The 21077-nt window shown below is 36.3% G+C and overlaps 1 protein-coding gene across 7 annotated transcripts in view; it reads left to right on the top strand.

Moving 5' to 3' along the window:
- Positions 1-21077, top strand: part of CDC73 (cell division cycle 73) — a 253894-nt gene that overhangs the window by 23749 nt on the left and 209068 nt on the right. For all 7 annotated transcript variants that reach the window (XR_013374102.1, XR_013374103.1, XR_013374106.1 and 4 more), the window contains exons 8-10: positions 2112-2210; positions 4648-4726; positions 6958-7022. Coding sequence is in view for 1 of the 7 variants with exons in the window: in XM_077886718.1 (XP_077742844.1) it covers positions 2112-2210; positions 4648-4726; positions 6958-7022 (243 nt within the window). In the remaining 6 variants the exon portion in view is untranslated. The remainder of the gene's footprint in view (positions 1-2111; positions 2211-4647; positions 4727-6957; positions 7023-21077) is intronic.

A 21077-nucleotide genomic window follows, 5' to 3' on the forward strand; every position in this document is an offset into this window, starting at 1 on the left:
GTAAATCCAACAAATAGCCCAGTTTTCTTGTTGATTAGATTTCTGCTTTAACCTAATGAGCAGGGACTATTGATGGCCAGCTGTGTGGTAATTAATACTGTTATTAGTTTTTTCCCCACAAAGTAGAAACTTATGAAAATTAGCAGTCATTTATTTCTGTATTTTTATACATTATATCCTGTTGTGTGGATATATCAGTATTCATTTATTTTTTATTAATGGCATTTGGTAGTTTTTTTTTTATTTTGTAGGAGTGTGGGATTTTTTTTTCTCTACCTTTTTTCCTCCTTTCCTCCCTCTGTGTGTCCTTCCCTTTCTATTTACAGTTAGAAATAATGCATTAAAAAACATCTTTGTACATGTACCTTTGTGCATTTATGTGTATACAAGAAAAGAAGATTAACTCCTAGAAGCAAATTTCTGGTTAAAGGAGATGTATACTTTAAATTTTTAAGGACAGAAATTTGAAAGATACTGGATGTTTGGTATCTTAATGCATCTCCAAAAAGATTGCTTTGATTGTTTGACATATTTTCATCTTTCTCTCCCTCACCTCCCAATTTTCTCTTAAATGTTAATTCTCCATTGATGCACATTTGTCAATATGTTTTCGTAAAAGAGTTTGTAGAAGTGTGTGAGGTTACCAATGAAAGCAAAATTTGATGTTGGTCATTTGGCAAGTCAAGGTAAATTTACTATGCTGCATTAGTAGGAATTAGGTTACTCTAAAAGAGTGTATGAAGGAAAGAATTTTCGTCCTTTTGTACTTTGACATATTTTATAAAGTCGAGATTAGGAATCATTCCCCAGAGCTTAGAATAATAGGGAAATCTGAGAATATAAATAAATTTCAGGTTTCTTATTTACAGTAATATGTTGATATTCATTTTCACTGTATAATATGGGTAATAGTTGAATATTGCAACCTGCCTATGTTCTACTAATGTTCATGATAATAGCCAAAAAAATTGAATGTTATAGTGAAGGAATAATAAAACATAGGTGCTGTGCTCCATCTTACTTTTAGACCAAACATTAAATTTTCCAAAAACTGCAATGAACAATTTTCTTTGAGCTCTAGGTGGCAGGGTTTTACCATCATTTCAAAACTTAGTGCTCTAATTTAATTTAGTGTTGTTGCCATCACGTTACAATTTAAGGAATAAACTAATAGTTTAAAAATTGTTTGGTAGCTAGGTTTGCTTCTTTGAGCATTAACATTTTTAAAAATCAGAAGCAACTATTTTGATAGTCTTTCTGTATACCATTTTCACCCTCTGAACACTAAAAAACCTCTTGGTGGGCACCTGGGTGGCTCAGTGGTTGAGCTTCTGCCTTTGGCTCAGGTTGGGATCCCAGAGTCCCAGGATTGAGTCCTGCATCAGGCTCCCTTCATGAGCCTGCTTCTCCCTCTGCCTATGTCTCTGCCTCTCTCTCTGTGTCTCTCATGAATAAAGAAATAAAGTCTTTATTAAAAAAAAGAAAAGTGACTTTGCATTTGTCACTGTGTTGATGTTTATTTAAAAAGAATTATTTTTTACTGTGTTGACTTTTGCACTGCTGGTGCAGAAGCAGTGTTTGGTTAACTGCTGGTATCTTGGCATGAATCAAGTTTTTAAAAATACTTCACAATTTCAAAATCTTTTAAAAGTGTACATTGACTCCTAACAAGAAGTATTTCAAAGCTTTGCACATCTCTCATAAATTTTAGCAGTCTGAGATTAGCACTGGAGTTTATTATACCTAGAAGATATAGTAATTGATTTCTTTAAGAATTAAGCCTCTCTTGACAACAAATCTATTTAATTTTTATATCAGTCACTTAATTCCCATTCTGCATTTGAATAGATCAGAATATGAATATATTTATAGCCAATTAAACAGTTTAAGTAAAATGAATAATAGTGTGTTTATAATATTTACTTTAGAGATCAAGTTTTTAGTAGTAGTTCGATTTTTATTTTGGTGTATAGTTAAAAAAAAAACACCTCAATGATGTAGTAGGGAAGAAGTTATAGGAAGAAAACAGTCTGAAATGGTTTAGTAAGTAAACCTAATTGCCTTGAATATTTAATTTTAAGTGGGCTAATTAAAATCCGTTTATATTTTAGAATTTTTCCAAGAATATTTTTGCAATTCTTCAGTCTGTAAAAGCTAGAGAAGAAGGGCGTGCACCTGAACAGCGACCAGCACCAAATGCAGCACCTGTGGTAAGAATGTTTCACTGCTTGTATATTAATTTTAATGAAAATGACTCTTATTTTTCAGTATTGTAATTTTGAAAACATCTTAAAGTTTTCAGATTGGTAGCTTTTAAACCTTTTGCTGCTGCTTCAGTATTCTTGAACTATGTGAGAATTTTCCACACCATTAAAATTGATTCCATGAGATCTCACCTCACACAAGTTAGAATGGCTGTTATCAAAGACAGAAAGTAAGTGTTGGCAGGAATGTGGAACAAAAGGAACCCTTGTGCACTCTTGGTGGGAATGTAAATTGGCATAGCCACTAGGAAAAACACCCTGTAAGTTCCTCAAAAAATTAAAAATAGAACTGCTGCATGAACCAGCAATTCTGCTTCTGGGTATTTATTTGAAGAAAATGCAAACACTAACTTGAAAAGATATATGCACCTTCATGTTCATTGCAGCATTATTTACAGTAGCCAAGATATGGAAACAAGTTTCCATTGAGCAATGAATGGATAAAGAAACTATGGTATATACACACAAATGTTCAGCCATAAAAATAGAATGTAATCATGACTTTTGTGACAACATAGATGGACCTTGAGGGCATTATGCTAAGTGAGGTAAGTTAGAGAAAGACATACCTTGTGATGCCATTTATATGTGGAATCTAAAAACAAAATAATCTTATAGTTACAGAGGACTGATTGATTGGTGGTTGCTAGGGGTGGGAGTGGGTAGGAAGTGTGAGAAATAGATGAAGCGGGTCAAAAGACAAACCAACATCAATAATTTTAAAAACTTCAAGCAGCCAAAACAAAAAGTTACTTCAGCAATAATTCTTACTGGAGACATACTTGGGTTAGAATCTGAAAGGAGTAAATTAGGAAAAGCCCTCTGGATAGTTGTAAAGTAACAGGCCTATTTATTGTTGCTTGGGAGAATCATTACCATTGTTAGAGATATAAATCCCTATTACAGTCCACTTTGGGGCTTTTTTTGAAGTCATTGGTATCTGTGACTTCCTGGTGTATGTGTTGTGTTTCTCCTGGTCACAGATCATTTGGTTCTTTTGTCGTTCCTTAGATTAAGCCATTTGGAGAGTTGACTGCCTCACTCATTGATTTGCCACTTAGGACCCCTTCAAAGTAAATTTCATGTATGGCATATGCCCTATGTTTAAATTCAAGCATGTCCTCCAGTTTTGTTGAAAATCCTAGCTAGTTTCATGATTCTACAAAGGAAAAAAATGCAAATAAAATTTTTTTTATGTTACATAAAATTTTCTGTAAGTATATTAAAATTTGAAAGAGCACTAATTCAGTCTTTGTAAGATCTAGTAGTATTTAATTTTTTAGAGGTAATGGACTTTTATTGGTATTCAGATTAATACTTGAGTTGACTTTCCAGCAAGTACAAGTGCCTATGATTTTCAGGCAGTGTGCTGACAAAAATGCAAGCGATACCTGCCCTCTGTAAGCTTAAGGTCTAGTAGGACATAGAGATGAGTAAAAAACAAAAAATGTAGTGAAACAAATGCTGTGATGGTAAAACACAGAGTTCTTATAATGATGAATTGGTTGATGTTTTGAATAGCAATTGGTAGGAAACTTACGTATGACCTTAAACAGTTAAACCACTGTCCTTGTGACCGAGTTTTCTCTGTATTTTCATAATCATTAATATACATAAAAATTTTAATTTTGGCATTTAACTATAGAAGTGTATACCTAGTGACAGTCTTGAATTAACTGTCTTTTATCTGGGTTAATACTTAACGGTAGCATGCTGTTATAACACAATGAAAAGTATTTTAATCTTTTTTAATACTGTGAATTTCCCAAGCAATTTTGGGAATATTCTTTAAATATGCTGTTTTAGATTACTATAGACTGAATTTTAGATAAAGCATTTGTGAATTAAGTTTATATCTATGGATTGACAACTTACTCTAAGTATTTTAACAAATAACACCTTTATTAACTTTAGTCTTATCTCGTACATTTATAGTGAGTTTGTTATATTTATTTAAGGATTAATAACAATTTGGAGAATAATTTAGTTAAAAGGCTCTAAAATGTCAATTCAGTAAGCCTTGAATTAGGGTTTTTTTTGTTAAAAACAGTTCATAATTGGGGTTTACTATTTCATAAAGACATTTAAATAATAATAAAATTATTAAGCACACCTATTTTATTTCTGCAGTTTGTAAGAGCCTTGCATTTTGCCATGATACAAGTTTACCTTGGAGTCCTTTGCCTTTTTCCTTGATAGCAATGGTAATTTTCTACCAGTAAACAATGTCTTGAAAATAAGTATCAAATGACTCCCCACTATGTCTTACTGGCTATTGTAAGAAAAAAGCTTAGAAAATATTACACTTATATTGATTTTTATTCTGAGTTTTATATAACAATTTAAAATATTAACATTTAGCTCATAATTAATTTTTCTACAGGATCCCACGTTGCGTACCAAACAGCCTATCCCAGCTGCCTACAACAGATATGACCAGGAGAGATTCAAAGGAAAAGAAGGCAGGTTACTTAATTTTTATATTCCCCTTACTATAGTGCTGCTGAATGTGAGAGGTAATGGGACCTAATATTTATGAGCAGGTGTTGGCAAACATCTGCAAGCCAAATCTGGCCCATTACATATTATAAATAAACTTTTGCTAGAACACAGTGGCATTCATTTGTGTATTATCTATGGTTCTTGGTGCTGTGACAGCAGTGTTGAATTGTGACAGAGATCGTGCAGCCTGTAGAGCCTTAAAATATTATCTGGACTTTCACAGAATAAGTTTGCCATCCCCTGTGGATGCCTGGGAAGGCTCATTCAGTTCAGTGTCTGATTCTTGATTTCGGCTTAGGGCATACATGATCTCAGAGTTGTGAGATTGAGCCCCACGTTGGGCTCTCAGTGGGTGCGGATCTACTTGGAATTCTCTCTTCCTCTTCCTCTCTTCCCCACCATGTGCGAATATGAGAGCACACTCCCTCCCCGCCCCTGTCCCCTTATTGCCAGCCCCTGGTTAACTGCATGGGTTCTGGATCCAGATTGCCTATGTCACAGTTACTTGTGTGAATTTTAGTAAATTACTTCTACTGCATTCTGTTTGAATTTCCTCTTGTGTTATATTGCAATACTAGTAATAGTAATAGTATCTATCTTTTAGCTTCCTTGTGAGGATTAAGCCAGTAAGTGTCTAGGGATACCTAGATGGCTCAGGGCATGATCCTGGAGTTCAGAGATGGAGTCCCACATCGGGCTCCCTGAGGGGAGCCTGCTTCTCCCTCTGCCTATGTCTCTGCCTCACTCTCTCTGTCTCTCATGAATAAGTAAATAAAATCTTTAAAAAACAAAACTAGTATGTGTCTAGAATAGTGACTGGTATATAATAAGCTATCCATAAATATTTTGTTATTGATATTCTGCTCAGAAGTTTAGACTGGAGATTCTGTATATCAAATCATGTTTCTGTAATTGTTAATGTATACATTGAGAACTTGGGAAGCATAGATTTTAGTTAACTATGAGGGCTTATTTTGCAATAGCCTACTTGGTGTATTGCCTAATGCAATAGTGAACCATTTCCATGGTAGTGTGGTAGTTAGTGAAGTGGCACTAATTGTAATTTCTCTTGGGATCTTCATTTATCTTGATTTATGAGAAAAATGAGGTAGAAGCAACTGGAACTTTACCTTTTCTGTTTTTTTCCTGCATAATCTGAAATCTCCATTTAAATATTATTAAAGGATATATTGCTTCTATACAGTGAATTTTGTGTGCTGACTTCATTTACTGCTTAACGGCATGTACTGTGAATACATGCTGTAGAAATATAGTGGTTCATTCTTTTATTCACTGCAGTGTTTTTCCTGTGGAATGAATTTTGTTAAGTAGGGTTGGTATATTACAGCCCATGGACCAAATCTGATCCTCTGTGGGCCAAATCAGGCCATGCCCAGTTGTTTACATATTTTGTTTATCTTTTGCAATGTACCTGCAAAATTCAGTAGTTGTGATAGAGACATAGAGCTTGCAATGTGAAAACTACTTAATGTAAGTCCCTTTACAGAAAGGCATTTTGAGACTGTTCTGGAACCTTTATCATTATTTACAGCATTGCTTTTCTACAAATTATGTAACTTATGCCTATGATTGTAATTTTGAAACATATTTTAAGGCCTTCTCATAACACTGGAAGCTTTTAGTGCTACTGTAATTGAGCATTAAAAGTAAATAATTGAGAGAGGTTATAAAGTGTTTATTCCCAAAATATTAAAACTTTTGAACACAATTGTAGAATTAGTATTTTTTTAAAAGATTTTATTTATTTATTCATGAGAGACACAGAGAAGACAGAGAGAGAGAGAGAGAGAGAGAGGTAGAGACATAGGCAGTGGGAGAAGCAGGCTCCGTGCAGGGAGCCCGATGTGGGACTCAATCCCGGGACTCTGGGGTCACACCCTGAGCCGAAGGCAGACACTCAACCCCTGAGTCACCCAGGCATCCCTGTAGAACTAGTATTAATCAACTTCTACACAAAGGCCTTCCTGGCATATACTGAATATATTTTGGGACTAGTATCCCTTTTAAAATTTTTATCTTCATAGGTATGTCATTTAACGTTATATGTATAGCGTATTTGATTGTTTTTTTATACTACTAAACTGTCAGATTATAACACAGATTATTACTTTAGGTTTACCATTGATTGCAAAATACATAAAATCTAATATCAGATCCCCTTTCTTTGTAGAAACGGAAGGTTTCAAAATCGACACTATGGGCACCTACCATGGTATGACACTGAAATCTGTAACGGTAAGTCACTTCGACTACAGAGATTCTTTTGTTCCAGACGTTTTATGTGAGTAGCAGATGTTGAAGAAAATTTTTATTCTCCATTATTTTCTCTTTCAAATGTTTATCTTTAAGGACTAATTGTGCTGATAGATCTGTACGGTGATTATTTGATTTGTGGATATCCTTTTTTTTTTTTTTTTTTTTTTTGGCTTACCTGTGTTGAGTGTGTGTAAATAAAAGCTGTTTTGATTAACTTCCAAGTAGGATGGTTGTTACCTGGGTAGGGTATTTAATGCCAGTGAGGAGTTACAGAGGTCCAAATGGGGAGAATTGTTTTCCACAGTATTTTATGTTCTTTAAAATGTAATGCCTTATGCTCTTTAAAAAACAAACAGGTTGTAATGGTTGATGTGATACTTAACAAAGTGCATGCTTGCCAGAATCAACTACTTAGATGTCCACAATTTTAAACCTTTATCTCACTTTTAGCAGACTTACTTTGTATTTTTTTTTAACGCCCTAAAAGTGGTAATTTCTGGATGTTCTGACGAGGCTGTATTTAACACTTAATTTTTGTTTTGTCAGTAATAGATAGGACTTGGTGATGTAGGGAAGGAATTCTGTTAACCTTGTTTTGAGTATTTATATTACAGATTATTAGTGTACTTTAAAATACTGCGTATATGTATTAGAGTACCTATATTAAAGCTAATACCAAACTTACTTTGTCTTTGTTTATAAATCATCAGATCTTTGAGGACTCAGTATGACATGGAATCATCATATATTTGCTGTGATTTCTCAGAATTAAGATATATCTTGTCTTGCTTTCCAGAGCAGATAGCAAATAAATATGGAGAATCTGATATTAAAAGTTGATCTTTTTTTTTCTTTTCCTGGACTTCAAATTGGAATTATTAGATATTTTGCTAATGCACTTGTTTTTAAGTTGTCATCAGATTTGTTTTTGTATGATTGAATTGTATCATCAATTCACATAACAAGTACTTATTGAGCATTTGTGTCAGCCCCTGTTCTAGTCACTGGGACTATAGCTATGAATAAGACAAACAGGGCTTTTTGTAGAGAGAGTAGTCAGAGAGGCATCTCTGAGCAGGTGACTGTTGAGCACAGACCTTGTAGAAAAGCATTCTATGAAAGACTGCTCAAGGGGCAAGATTGAGTCCCAGTGGAGTAACAGTATGAAGGCATATGTCTCCATAGCATAGTGAATGAGGGGAGGGTGGTAAAAGAGTAGATACACTCATCTTATGAGATCTGCCCAGTTCTTCCTGACTTCAAAATGTAACTCATGGCTATAAGATTTAACTTTAATTTTTAAAAGATTCATTTACTGACATTTTCTTGGGAATAGAACTTGCCTCCTGGCCATTCCCTAAGTGAATTATTTTGAAACTGCTATCTTTGTTGTTATCTTTATCTTTATCTTTATCTTTATCTTATTGTTGTTATCTTTAGGTGTAACCATCAGGGTAAGTTTTTTTTTTTGTCTTTGTGGTCATTGTTCTTTTAACTTTTGTCTCATCTGAAATGCAGTGAAATGGATTTCATTACTGAGCTTCTATGCAAATAGTAAAATCAGTGATAGTTTTTATAGTGATGCTTTTTTAAAATCCAAGGACAGCTTCTTAGTTAAACTGTAAGAGAATGATACGGCTCTGCTTCCTCCTTAGACTTTGCTTCTAAATATACTTAAAGGCGAATTTAAACAAATTTATGGTGTTTGTTTTTACAGAAATAATCACATAAAGACATTGTGTAGAAATGGAGCAGAAAGACTAAAAATGGGTTAATTGTTGGTTCTTTCCATATTTTAATATCTTTTTTGAATATCTGTACTGTTTGTGACCTGATTCATTTTAGCAGTTGTTAGAGAATACATGCAGAGTTTTGAACTTGAAAGCTTTGAAGTTGCTCTGATAATTGTTTATTTTTACTTGAATCTCAAGCTTATGCTTCCAGTGCAGTGTTCTTCTTTGCCTTTTTTTCGTTTAGAATTATTACCTAATATTTATGAGTCTATGAGTTTCACCAACTTTCTTTCTGTCTTACTCTCCAATGAAGAAAATTTCTCTTGTGATATCCACTCAGACGCACACTAGGCTTTTATATGTTAAAGGCTTTGTTGCACAGATCTGACTTCCTTTCTAGTTTACATATGAGCTCATTTTAGCTACCACTGTTTTTCAGGGGTTTGACATGTTTGGTTGATCTACATAATTACTAAAATTAGTACCAGCCTGTAATAGGATTGGTTTATATATCTTTTAAGTTCAAGACACCAGAGTCTTGTTAGATATCAGACTAAATCAATATGTGCAGATGGCTAGAAAATTTTTATGTAATTGATTTTTTTGTCTTCATTTGTTAGAAAGGAGTATGTGTTTTGATGGTATTTCATAAGAATCACAAGTTATTGAAATTTATAAAAAAGGCTCTGGCAAGGTATTAAATAATATTTGTCGATATTTTATGAAGACAATAATTTATAGAAATTCATGATAAGAATAGAAGCCCAGGTATCTTTAAAGTTACAAGTTTGTATACTTGAGTCTGGTTAACTTTTGAATTAGGCCAAGAAATATAGTGGCATAAGACATGGATGTTGGAGTTACTAAAGGGCTTTTCTGAGTTCGTAACTTTCACCAAAATGTGTTAGTTGGGTTGTATAATGTTTAAGAAATTTTGTGGTATAGGAATTTATTTTTAATATCTGAATGTCTAAATTGGAAGACAAGAGTATGCACTTCCCAGGCTTGTTTGCCCCCTAGTGTTTACTCCTTTCTTTCCTCCTTTTGAGAACATGGGAAAGAACTATAATTGTGTAGAATCAGTTTAAGTGAAACTATCCTAGCAGTTACGGGTTGGGAGTAGAAACCATTTCGTTTGGGGATACTAGAATGTATTTGCATGGATTCCTTCTGTGAAAGGTGCCATCGTAAACTAAGAAAGTGCCACTTGACAGTGCTTTTCATTATATAGAAAATAAGAGGAGATGATGAAGACTATTCTTTGTTGGCAAAAAACTTATCTGTGGTTCCACTGGAGAAGGAATAAAAAGATATGATCACAGCTCACTCTTCTTGTTTGTGAAGATTCGGTAATTGAATTGAGAACTAATTCATTTTAACCTCCCAGTCTAGCTTATTAATGTTCAGGTAGGAGGGTCATATACTTTAACCCCTATTTATTCTTTTCTTTGTTCTTACTAATATCACTGATTCTCAATTACCTTGCTGTCTTCATTTTTGAGGAAACATTTTACACTCTGTGCAGATCAAAAGCTTATTTGAGTTGACTCCAGAAGACATTGTAGTTTTCATAATAAGCCTTTTTTTTTTGGAACTGTTTTCCTGATAGTAAGTGCACTTGGGTGGGCATTCAGTATATACATTCAAGGTGTAATCACATCAACTTCCACTATTTACAAAAATCCAGAATCTTAGTCTCTCAGTATAAAGTTGTATTCTTAAGCAGGAATGCATATATTAGTAACCTTTCAGATCCCCTGTTTTATAAAGTTCCTTCATTCTCATTTGATTGTTAATTAACTGTTCATCTTTGCTTGGAGTGTTACGGGAGTGCTGTGGTAGCAGTAATGCTCTAGAGTTGTGTCTAGAGTCTAGGCCACCGGATGACAGAGACTGTTGATGAAGACTTTCTTACTGAATGCTCTTCTTTCCTTCCTTCTTTTCCTTCAGCAAATATTTTTTTAAGTGCTTATGTAAATGTTGTTGTGTAGATTTTAAGGGTGCGTATGGGAAAATTTCTTCCCAGGGTTAAATGCATCCTGTTTATAGTGCCTGCTGGTACACTGACATCATATGCCTCTCTTAGCATACTTCTGGGATCATTCATTGTGCCAATCTAAATGTGGTTCTACTTATGTTTTATGAGGCATTCAGTGTCATTTAAAATTTTATTTTATGCACTAAGATTAAAAAATAAAAGTATGTCACAAAAGCAGTTTGGATTTTCAGCTTCTTTTGAAAAGCTATCTGGCATAACTATGTACTGGGTCTATAGTCTATGTAATAAGAGCCACACTGATCCAAATAATGACTACCTTTAGATGGGGTATTTTCTTTAGGTTGCCCAAAGGCCTCATTGCTGTGTTATCTTTAATCTAGTCTTCTTCACTTATTTATACAGTTGGCCCCTAAACAACACTGAGGGTACAGGTACTGACACCCTCCACCCACTGCATTCAGTTGAAAATCTGCGTATAACTTTTGACTTGCCCAAACTTAACTACTAAAAGCCTACTGTTGATTGGAAGCCTTAGATAACTCTAACACATATTTTGTATGTTAGATGTATTATATACTGTATCTTACAATAAAGTAAGCTAGAGAAAAGAAAATGTTTAAAAATAAGGAACAGAAATACATTATGATACTGTACCATTAAAAAAATCCACACAGAAGTGCATTTGTGCAGCTCAGACCTGTGTTCAAGGGTCAACAGTACTACCTTCTTAGACCCTACTGGCCTTTCAGTTTGAAATTCTTGATCTAAATAAAGGCAGTGTTATCTTGTTAAAGAGAAGGGTAATCAGTTGAAAGCACTATATATTTAAGGATTTGAAGTTAGTCCTGGCTTTGAATCACAACTCTTCCACATTATGCCACTAATGATGGTGAGATTATTTAACCTTTCTTTTAAGTGGTGTTGTTTTTATTTTGTAATAAAGATAGTAGAACTTATGTCATAATCTTTTTGAGGACTAAAAGAGACACTATGTAAAAATGCTTAGCACAGAGGACTCAGTAAATAAATGATGGTTACTTTTATTATGAGTTTATAATTTTGAATATAATCTTACTTTGATTTAGGCATCAATGTAGACAACTTTCACTGATGTATTTAATATTACATTTAATGATAACATGTTTATTCAAAGTTACAAAGACTAGCTTATTTAAATATGATGATAACTCTTTTCCTCTCTAGTAATTGGTACATTTTTACTGTGGCTGTGTATATTTATCTTTGTGTTCTTTGTTCTGTGAGAGAAAATTCCTACAAACAAGTTATATAGTGAGGGATAACTTAGGTAGGTTAGGCATTTCTAATCTACCTGTTAGGGCTCATATATGAAAAGAAATGAGGGACGCCTCTTTATTCATGTGATGGAGCATGCAACTCTTGATCTCAGGGTCATGAGTTCAAGCTCCACATTTTTGGTGTAGAGTTTACTTAAATTTTTTTTTTTAAAGAAATGACGTTTATTTAGATTTAAATTGTTTAATTCAATCAAAAAAGTATGTGGGGGGATGGGTAAAATGGGTGAAGTGGATTAAGAGATACAAACTTCCGGTTATAAAATAAGTCACAGGGATGAAAAGTACAGCATAGGGAATATAGTCAGTATTGTAATACTTTTTTCATGATGAACATTTCATAATATATATAATTATTGAATCACTGTTTTTTCTATTGAAACTACTTCACTATATGTGAACTATACTTTAGTTAAAAATCTTAAAAAATTAAAGAGCATTGGGATTTTATTTTTTTTTTTTAAAGATTTTATTTGTTTATTCATGGAAGACACAGAGAGAGAGAGGCAGAGACACAGGCAGAGGGAGAAGCAGGCTCCCCGCAAGGAGCCTGACGTGGGACTCGATCCTGGGTCTCCAGGATCACATCTGGGCCGAAGGCGGCGCTAAACTGCTGACTGCCCAGCATTGGGATTTTAATATGTGGTCATAGAATTATAAATAAGACTATTACTTTTATAATTCTATAATTGTCTGCATCTATATTTAGATTGGCATATTCTGCTTGAATATTGCACTTGAAATAATTTTCAAAACTTGTTGACTATCTTGATATTTCAGGGAACAGGGTGTTTCCTCTGTCAGCCTGAGCAATATAAAGTTCTAGCCCCTAAACAAAACAAAACATCATTTGGTTTCTGTCAGTAACTTGTTCTGTGTCTTGAAAGTTAATTTTATATGTTAACTACCTGTTAAATGAAGTAATACTTAAGTGTTAACATATTAATATTTTGTATAGTTTATTTCTAATATTTGCATTTTTATAGACTGTTCTTTTTTTTTTAATTTATTTTTTATTGGTGTTCAATTTACTAACATACAGAATAACCCCCAGTGCCCGTCACCCATTCACTCCCACCCCCCGCCCTCCTTCCCTTCTACCACCCCTAGTTCGTTTCCCAGAGTTAGCAGTCTTTACGTTCTGTCTCCCTTTCTGATATTTCCCACACATTTCTTCTCCCTTCCATTACCTTTCACTATTATTTATATTCCCCAAAAGAATGAGAACATCTAATGTTTGTCCTTCTCCGACTGACTTACTTCACTCAGCATAATACCCTCCAGTTCCATCCACGTTGAAGCAAATGGTGGGTATTTGTCATTTCTAATGGCTGAGGAATATTCCATTGTATACATAAACCACATCTTCTTTATCCATTCATCTTTCGTTGGACACCGAGGCTCCTTCCACAGTTTGGCTATCGTGGCCATTGCTGCTATAAACATCGGGGTGCAGGTGTCCCGGCGTTTCATTGCATTTGTATCTTTGGGGTAAATCCCCAACAGTGCAATTGCTGGGTCGTAGGGCAGGTATATTTTTAACTGTTTGAGGAACCTCCACCCATTTTTCCAGAGTGGCTGCACCAGTTCACATTCCCACCAACAGTGTAAGAGGGTTCCCTTTTCTCCGCATCCTCTCCAACAATTTGTTGTTTCCTGCCTTGTTAATTTTCCCCATTCTCACTGGTGTGAGGTGGTATCTCATTGTGGTTTTGATTTGTATTTCCCTGATGGCAAGTGATGCAGAGCATTTTCTCATATGCATGTTGGCCATGTCTGTGTCTTCCTCTGTGAGATTTCTGTTCATGTCTTTTGCCCATTTCATGATTGGATTGTTTGTTTCTTTGGTGTTGAGTTTAATAAGTTCTTTATAGATCTTGGAAACTAGCCCTTTATCTGATATGTCATTTGCAAATATCTTCTCCCATTCTGTAGGTTGTCTTTGAGTTTTGTTGACTGTATCCTTTGCTGTGCAAAAGCTTCTTATCTTGATGAAGTCCCAATAGTTCATTTTTGCTTTTGTGTCTTTTGCCTTCGTGGATGTATCTTGCAAGAAGTTACTATGGCCGAGTTCAAAAAGGGTGTTGCCTGTGTTCTTCTCTAGGATTTTGATGGAATCTTGTCTCACATTTAGATCTTTCATCCATTTTGAGTTTATCTTTGTGTATGGTGAAAGAGAGTGGTCTAGTTTCATTCTTCTGCATGTGGATGTCCAATTTTCCCAGCACCATTTATTGAAGAGACTGTCTTTCTTCCAATGGATAGTCTTTCCTCCTTTATCGAATATTAGTTGCCCATAAAGTTCAGGGTCCACTTCTGGATTCTCTATTCTGTTCCACTGATCTATGTGTCTGTTTTTGTGCCAGTACCACACTGTCTTGATAACCACAGCTTTGTAGTACAACCTGAGATCTGGCATTGTGATGCCCCCAGATATGGTTTTTTTTTTTTTTTTTTTTTTTTTTTTCAGATATGGTTTTCTTTTTTAAAATTCCCCTGGCTATTCGGGGTCTTTTCTGATTCCACACAAATCTTAAAATAATTTGTTCCAACTCTCTGAAGAAAGTCCATGGTATTTTGATAGGGATTGCATTAAATGTGTATATTGCCCTGGGTAACATTGACATTTTCACAATATTAATTCTGCCAATCCATGAGCATGGAATATTTTTCCGTCTCTTTGTGTCTTCCTCAATTTCTTTTAGAAGTGTTCTATAGTTTTGAGGGTATAGATCCTTTACATCTTTGGTTAGGTTTATTCCTAGGTATCTTATGCTTTTGGGTGCAATTGTAAATGGGATTGACTCCTTAATTTCTCTTTCTTCAGTCTCATTGTTAGTGTATAGAAATGCCACTGACTTCTGGGCATTGATTTTGTATCCTGCCACGCTACCGAATTGCTGTATGAGTTCTAGCAGTCTTGGGGTGGAGACTTTTGGGTTTTCTATATAGAGTATCATGTCATCGGCGAAGAGGGAGAGTTTGACTTCTTCTTTGCCAATTTGAATACCTTTAATGTCTTTTTGTTGTCTGATTGCTGAGGCTAGGACTTCCAGTACTATGTTGAACAGCAGTGGTGAGAGTGGACATCCCTGTCTTGTTCCTGATCTTAGGGGAAAGGCTCCCAGTGCTTCCCCATTGAGAATGATATTTGCTGTGGGCTTTTCATAGATGGCATTTAAGATGTCGAGGAATGTTCCCTCTATCCCTACACTCTGAAGAGTTTTGATCAGGAATGGATGCTGTATTTTGTCAAATGCTTTCTCTGCATCTAATGAGAGGATCATATGGTTCTTGGTTTTTCTCTTGCTGATATGATGAATCACATTGATTGTTTTACGGGTGTTGAACCAGCCTTGTGTCCAGAGATAAATCCTACTTGGTCATGGTGAATAATTTTCTTAATGTATTGTTGGATCCTATTGGCCAGTATCTTGTTGAGAATTTTTGCATCCATGTTCATCAGGGATATTGGTCTGTAATTCTCCTTTTTGGTGGGGTCTTTGTCTGGTTTTGGAATTAAGGTGATGCTGGCCTCATAGAACGAATTTGGAAGTACTCCATCTCTTTCTATCTTTCCAAACAGCTTTAGGAGAATAGGTATGGTTTCTTCTTTAAACGTTTGATAAAATTCCCCTGGGAAGCCATTTGGCCCTGGACTCTTGTGTCTTGGGAGGTTTTTGATGACTGCTTCAATTTCCTCCCTGGTTATTGGCCTGTTCAGGTTTTCTGTTTCTTCCTGTTCCAGTTTTGGTAGTTTGTGGCTTTCCAGGAATGCATCCATTTCTTCTAGATTGCCTAATTTATTGGCGTATAGCTGTTCATAATAGGTTTTTAAAATCGTTTGTATTTCCTTGGTGTTGGTAGTGATCTCTCCTTTCTCATTCATGATTTTATTAATTTGAGTCTTCTCTCTCTTCTTTTTAATAAGGCTGGCTAATGGTTTATCTATCTTATTAATTCTTTCAAAGAACCAACTCCTGGTTCTGTTGATCTGTTCCACAGTTCTTCTGGTCTCGATTTCATTGAGTTCTGCTCGAATCTTTATTAACTCCCTTCTTCTCTTAGGTGTAGGATCTATTTGCTGTTTTTTCTCTAGCTCCTTTATGTGTAAGGTTAGCTTTTGTATTTGAGTTCTTTCCAGTTTTTGAATGGATGCTTGTATTGCGATGTATTTCCCCCTTAGGACTGCTTTTGCTGCATCCCAAAGATTTTGAACGGTTGTATCTTCATTCTCATTAGTTTCCATGAAACTTTTTAATTCTTCCTTAATTTCCTGGTTGACCCTTTTATCTTTTAGCAGGATGGTCCTTAACCTCCCCGTGTTTGAGGTCCTTCCAAACTTCTTGTTGTGATTTAGTTCTAATTTCAAGGCATTATGGTCTGAGAATATGCAGGGGACAATCCCAATCTTTTGGTATCGGTTCAGACCCGATTTGTGACCCAATATGTGGTCTATTCCGGAGAAAGTTCTATGTGCGCTTGAGAAGAATGTGTATTCAGTTGAGTTTGGATGTAAAGTTCTGTAGATATCTGTGAAATCCATCTGGTCCAGTGTATCATTTAAAGCTCTCGTTTCTTTGGAGATGTGCTTAGAAGACCTATCGAGTATAGAAAGAGCTAGATTGAAGTCACCAAGTATAAGTGTATTATTATCTAAGTATTTCTTCACTTTGGTTAATAATTGATTTATATATTTGGCAGCTCCCACATTCGGGGCATATATATTGAGGATTGTTAAGTTCTCTTGTTGAATAGATCCTTTAAGTATGATATAGTGTCCCTCTTCATCTCTCACTACAGTCTTTGGGGTAAATTTTAGTTTATCTGATACAAGGATGGCTACCCCTGCTTTCTTTTGAGGACCATTCGAATGGTAAATGGTTCTCCAACCTTTTATTTTCAGGCTGTAGGTGTCCTTCTGTCTAAAATGAGTCTCTTGTAGACAGCAAATAGATGGGTCCTGCTTTTTTATCCAGTCTGAAACCCTGCGCCTTTTGATGGGGTCATTAAGCCCGTTCACATTCAGAGTTACTATTGAGAGATACGAGTTTAGTGTCATCATGATATCTATTCAGTCCTTGTTTTTGTGGACTGTTCCACTGAACTTCTTCTTATAGGGGAATTTTAAGAGTCCCCCTTAAAATTTCTTGCTAAGCTGGTTTGGAGGTCACATATTCTTTTAGTTGCTGCCTGTCTTGGAAGCTCTTTATCTCTCCTTCCATTTTGAGTGAGAGCCTTGCTGGATAAAGTATTCTTGGTTGCATGTTCTTCTCACTTAGGACCCTGAATATATCCTGCCAGCCCTTTCTGGCCTGCCAGGTCTCTGTGGAGAGGTCTGCTGTTACCCTAATACTCCTCCCCATAAAAGTCAGGGATTTCTTGTCTCTTGCTGCTTTAAGGATCTTCTCTTTATCTTTGGAATTTGCAAGCTTCACTATTAAATGTCGAGGTGTTGAACGGTTTTTATTGATTTTAGGGGGGGGATCTCTCTATTTCCTGGATCTGAATGCCTGTTTCCCTTCCCAGATTAGGAAAGTTTTCAGCTAGAATTTGTTCAAATACATATTCTGGCCCTCTGTCCCTTTCGGCGCCCTCGGGAACCCCAATTAAACGTAGGTTTTTCTTCCTCAGGCTGTCGTTTATTTCCCTTAATCTATCTTCATGGTCTTTTAATTGTTTGTCTCTTTTTTCCTCAGTTTCCCTCTTTGCTATCAACTTGTCTTCTATGTCACTCACTCGTTCTTCCACCTCGTTAACCCTCGTCGTTAGGACTTCTAGTTTGGATTGCATCTCATTCAATTGATTTTTAATTTCTGCCTGATTAGCTCTAAATTCTGCAGTCATGAAGTCTCTTGAGTCCTTTATACTTTTTTCTAGAGCCACCAGTAGCTGTATAATAGTGCTTCTGAATTGGCTTTCTGACATTGAATTGTAATCCAGATTTTGTAACTCTGTGGGAGAGAGGACTGTTTCTGATTCTTTCTTTTGATGTGAGGTTTTCCTTCTGGTCATTTTGCTCAGTGCAGAGTGGCCAAAAGCAAGTTGTATTGGGAAAAAGAGAAAAAGAGAGGAGAGAAAGAAGGAAAGAAAAGAGAAAGAGAAAAAAAAGGGAAGAAAAAAACGAAAAAAAGAAAAGAAGAAAAAGAGAAAGAAAAAGAAAGGAGAAAAAAAGGGGGTGGGGGAAGGAAACAAATCAAAAAGCAAAACAAAACAAAAGAAAAAAAAAAAAAAAAAAGGACCACCGGGGAGTATCTTCTGATTCTGTGTACTTTAAGTCCCTTGGCTTCTCCTGGAAGTTGTCAGTCTAGCTGGTGTTCTGGGGGAGGGGCCTGTTGTGCTGATTTTCAGGTGTTAGCAGTTGGGGGAGCTGCTGTGCCCCTGCCTGGTGCAGGGCTCAGTGGGGGTCGTTTACCCCGTGAGGCCGCAGGAGGAACAGCCCCAGTGGCGGGGCAGCTCTGGAAACCTGGATTCAGCTCCGGCAGGAACTCCGGAGCTCTCCGTCTGCAGGGCCTGGAGGCTCCGGGGCGGGGCCGCTGATCTGCTCAGCTGGGGCAGGAGCGTCCTCGCTGTCCTGGGCCCTCCCGGCCTCTGCCTGTCCCGGGGGAGGCCGGATCCTGGGCTGTGTCCCAGCGCCCTGTGCTCCGGAGCTTGCGCTGTTGGATTCGCGCTCCCGGGCCGCGCAGCCCCCTCCGCGGAGCTGCCGCCCGAGCCCCTCCGAGCTGCTCCTGGAACCGCGCAGCCCCCTCTGCACGGAGCCTCTTCCTCCGCCCGAGCCCCTCCGAGCTGCTCCCGGGGCCGCGCAGCCCCCTCCGCGGAGCTGCCCCCCCCCCCCCCCCCCCGAGCTGCTCCGGGTCCCGCAGCCCTTAGGGAGCTCGGCGCACTCTCCCGGGGCGCAGGTGTCTGTTACTGTCCCGGGGAGCCGGAGGGCACCCCCCGCCCTCCTGGGTCCTGCTCCAACTCCCCGCGAGCCCCTTTCCCCCGGGAAGGTGGGTGCAGCTCCTGCTCCTCCGGGACGGGGCTCTCCTGTCCTGGGGACACTCGCCCCGGCCTCAGCCCGGCTCCTCGCGGGGCCCCTCCCCCTTGGAGGCTTTTGTTTCTTTATTTCTTTTTCCCCGTCTTCCTACCTTGATAGAAGCGCGAACTCTTCTCACTGTAGTGTTCCAGCTGGTCTCTCTTTAAATCTCAGGCCGAATTGATAGATTTTCAGGATAATTTGAAGGTTTTCTAGGTAATTTGGTGGAGACAGGTGATTTGGGGACCCTACTCTTCCGCCATCTTGCTCCTCCCCTCCCCCGCATTTTTATAGACTGTTCTAAGAGTTCATCACTTAGACAATATTTTTTTTTTCTATACTCAAAACATCTCTCAAATCCTTTTTATATAGTAGTTTTGCCCAAGTGATTTTTTTTTTTTTTTTTTAATGAGCTCATTATAGATCTGGACTGTGTCTAAAAAGAGAGAGCTTTCTGTTGTGATTTGTTGGCTGTTGCAGCAAATTAGGCATCTGTTTTGTCATGTGAAAAATGGTATTATAATAACTTCCTCTGACATTCATTTCAAGGTTTGCAACTGTATAGGTATACCTTGTTCACATTGTTCTTTTCAGTGCTGTTTGCTTGTAGCACTGAATTAATTAGTTATTGAGGAATATTTTTATATTAAACATATGTAACATTTTGTGAACTTTTATACTGAATAATACAGAAAATACCCTCCTCTCCTTTTTTTAGTTGGGTACTACTTAGATTGAACACTTATTTAGAGGAGTGTGTATTAATCTCCTTACACTAATGCTCCTTTTGTGGTGGAGAGATACTAAAATCTGATTTTACCTTATTATTTGTTAGCATAATCAACATTTGATGCTGATCTGATTCAAGAAAAAATAATTTCAAAAACATGGTAACAGGTGGCAGGAAATTTTAATGCATATAAAGTACGTTATTTTTATAATAACGCTTTTTGTTTCTTTTAGTTTATGTATTTTATTGAGCTTTACTGAAAAATCCATTGCACAGTAGATGCTACTTTTGGTGTTTATACAATTAAATTCCATTAATTTACCTTTGCATTTCTTTAAAGAATAATTATTCATTTATCCAAGGTGTCTTAGAGATTTTTTTTTTGAGATTTTTAATAATATATAAGATGTCTTTAAAATACTCATGACCGTGTAGTTAATAATAACATGGTCCCAAAACTTCTGAGACTTATTTTTGAAAGAAACATAGACACTGTTGGCAGTAATCTAGAAACTTTTGTATAATTTTTAATAACAATGTTAATGTCACATTTTTCAGTGTTTTAATATTGATCACTGTAAGAACAGAAGAAAATAGAAACTAGCTTGGAAATATAATATTTTGTTAACAGCATGATGAAAGTTAATACTGTCAGATTTCAGTTGGATTATAATTCCATTGTGTAATGCTATAGCTATTTATGACCCAGATGTGCACAAAAGCAAAGTTTTTAAAAAAACCTCTCTTGGACATAGTACAGTATAGTGTTTTATTCCCATTTCTGTTTACCTTCATCAGTACAATTTCAATTCATTGAACATATTTCATCATTTTTAAATTCTAACTCCTTCTCAAGTATGTTTTTAGACTAGCCACCATTGTTAGTTAACACAGACATGACTTTATTTTGTTATATATTTCTCTTCATTATTTTGAGGAAAAAAGTTAATATTACCTTAATTCATGACTAAATGATTTGAATCAGTTTGTTCATATGAAAAAGACCTAGTATATTTAATAACATTCTATGGTTGGATGTTTAAATATTTCCTTGATAGGTATTTTTCTGTTGGTTGTTGGCTGAGCTTTAGTTTGCTGTATCAATTTCCGGGTCTTCATAAACTGATTCAAATCCTTGAGGAATTTCAATCTTTTATATAAACCCTACATTCAAATTTTATTTTCTATGTTGTCTTAATTATATTTGTCTTAATACTCATTGCATTTCTAGTTAGTTCATCCCC

Source organism: Canis aureus, chromosome 38 (genome assembly GCF_053574225.1).
Source record: "Canis aureus isolate CA01 chromosome 38, VMU_Caureus_v.1.0, whole genome shotgun sequence".
In the NCBI taxonomy this organism is placed as follows: Eukaryota; Metazoa; Chordata; class Mammalia; order Carnivora; family Canidae; genus Canis; species Canis aureus.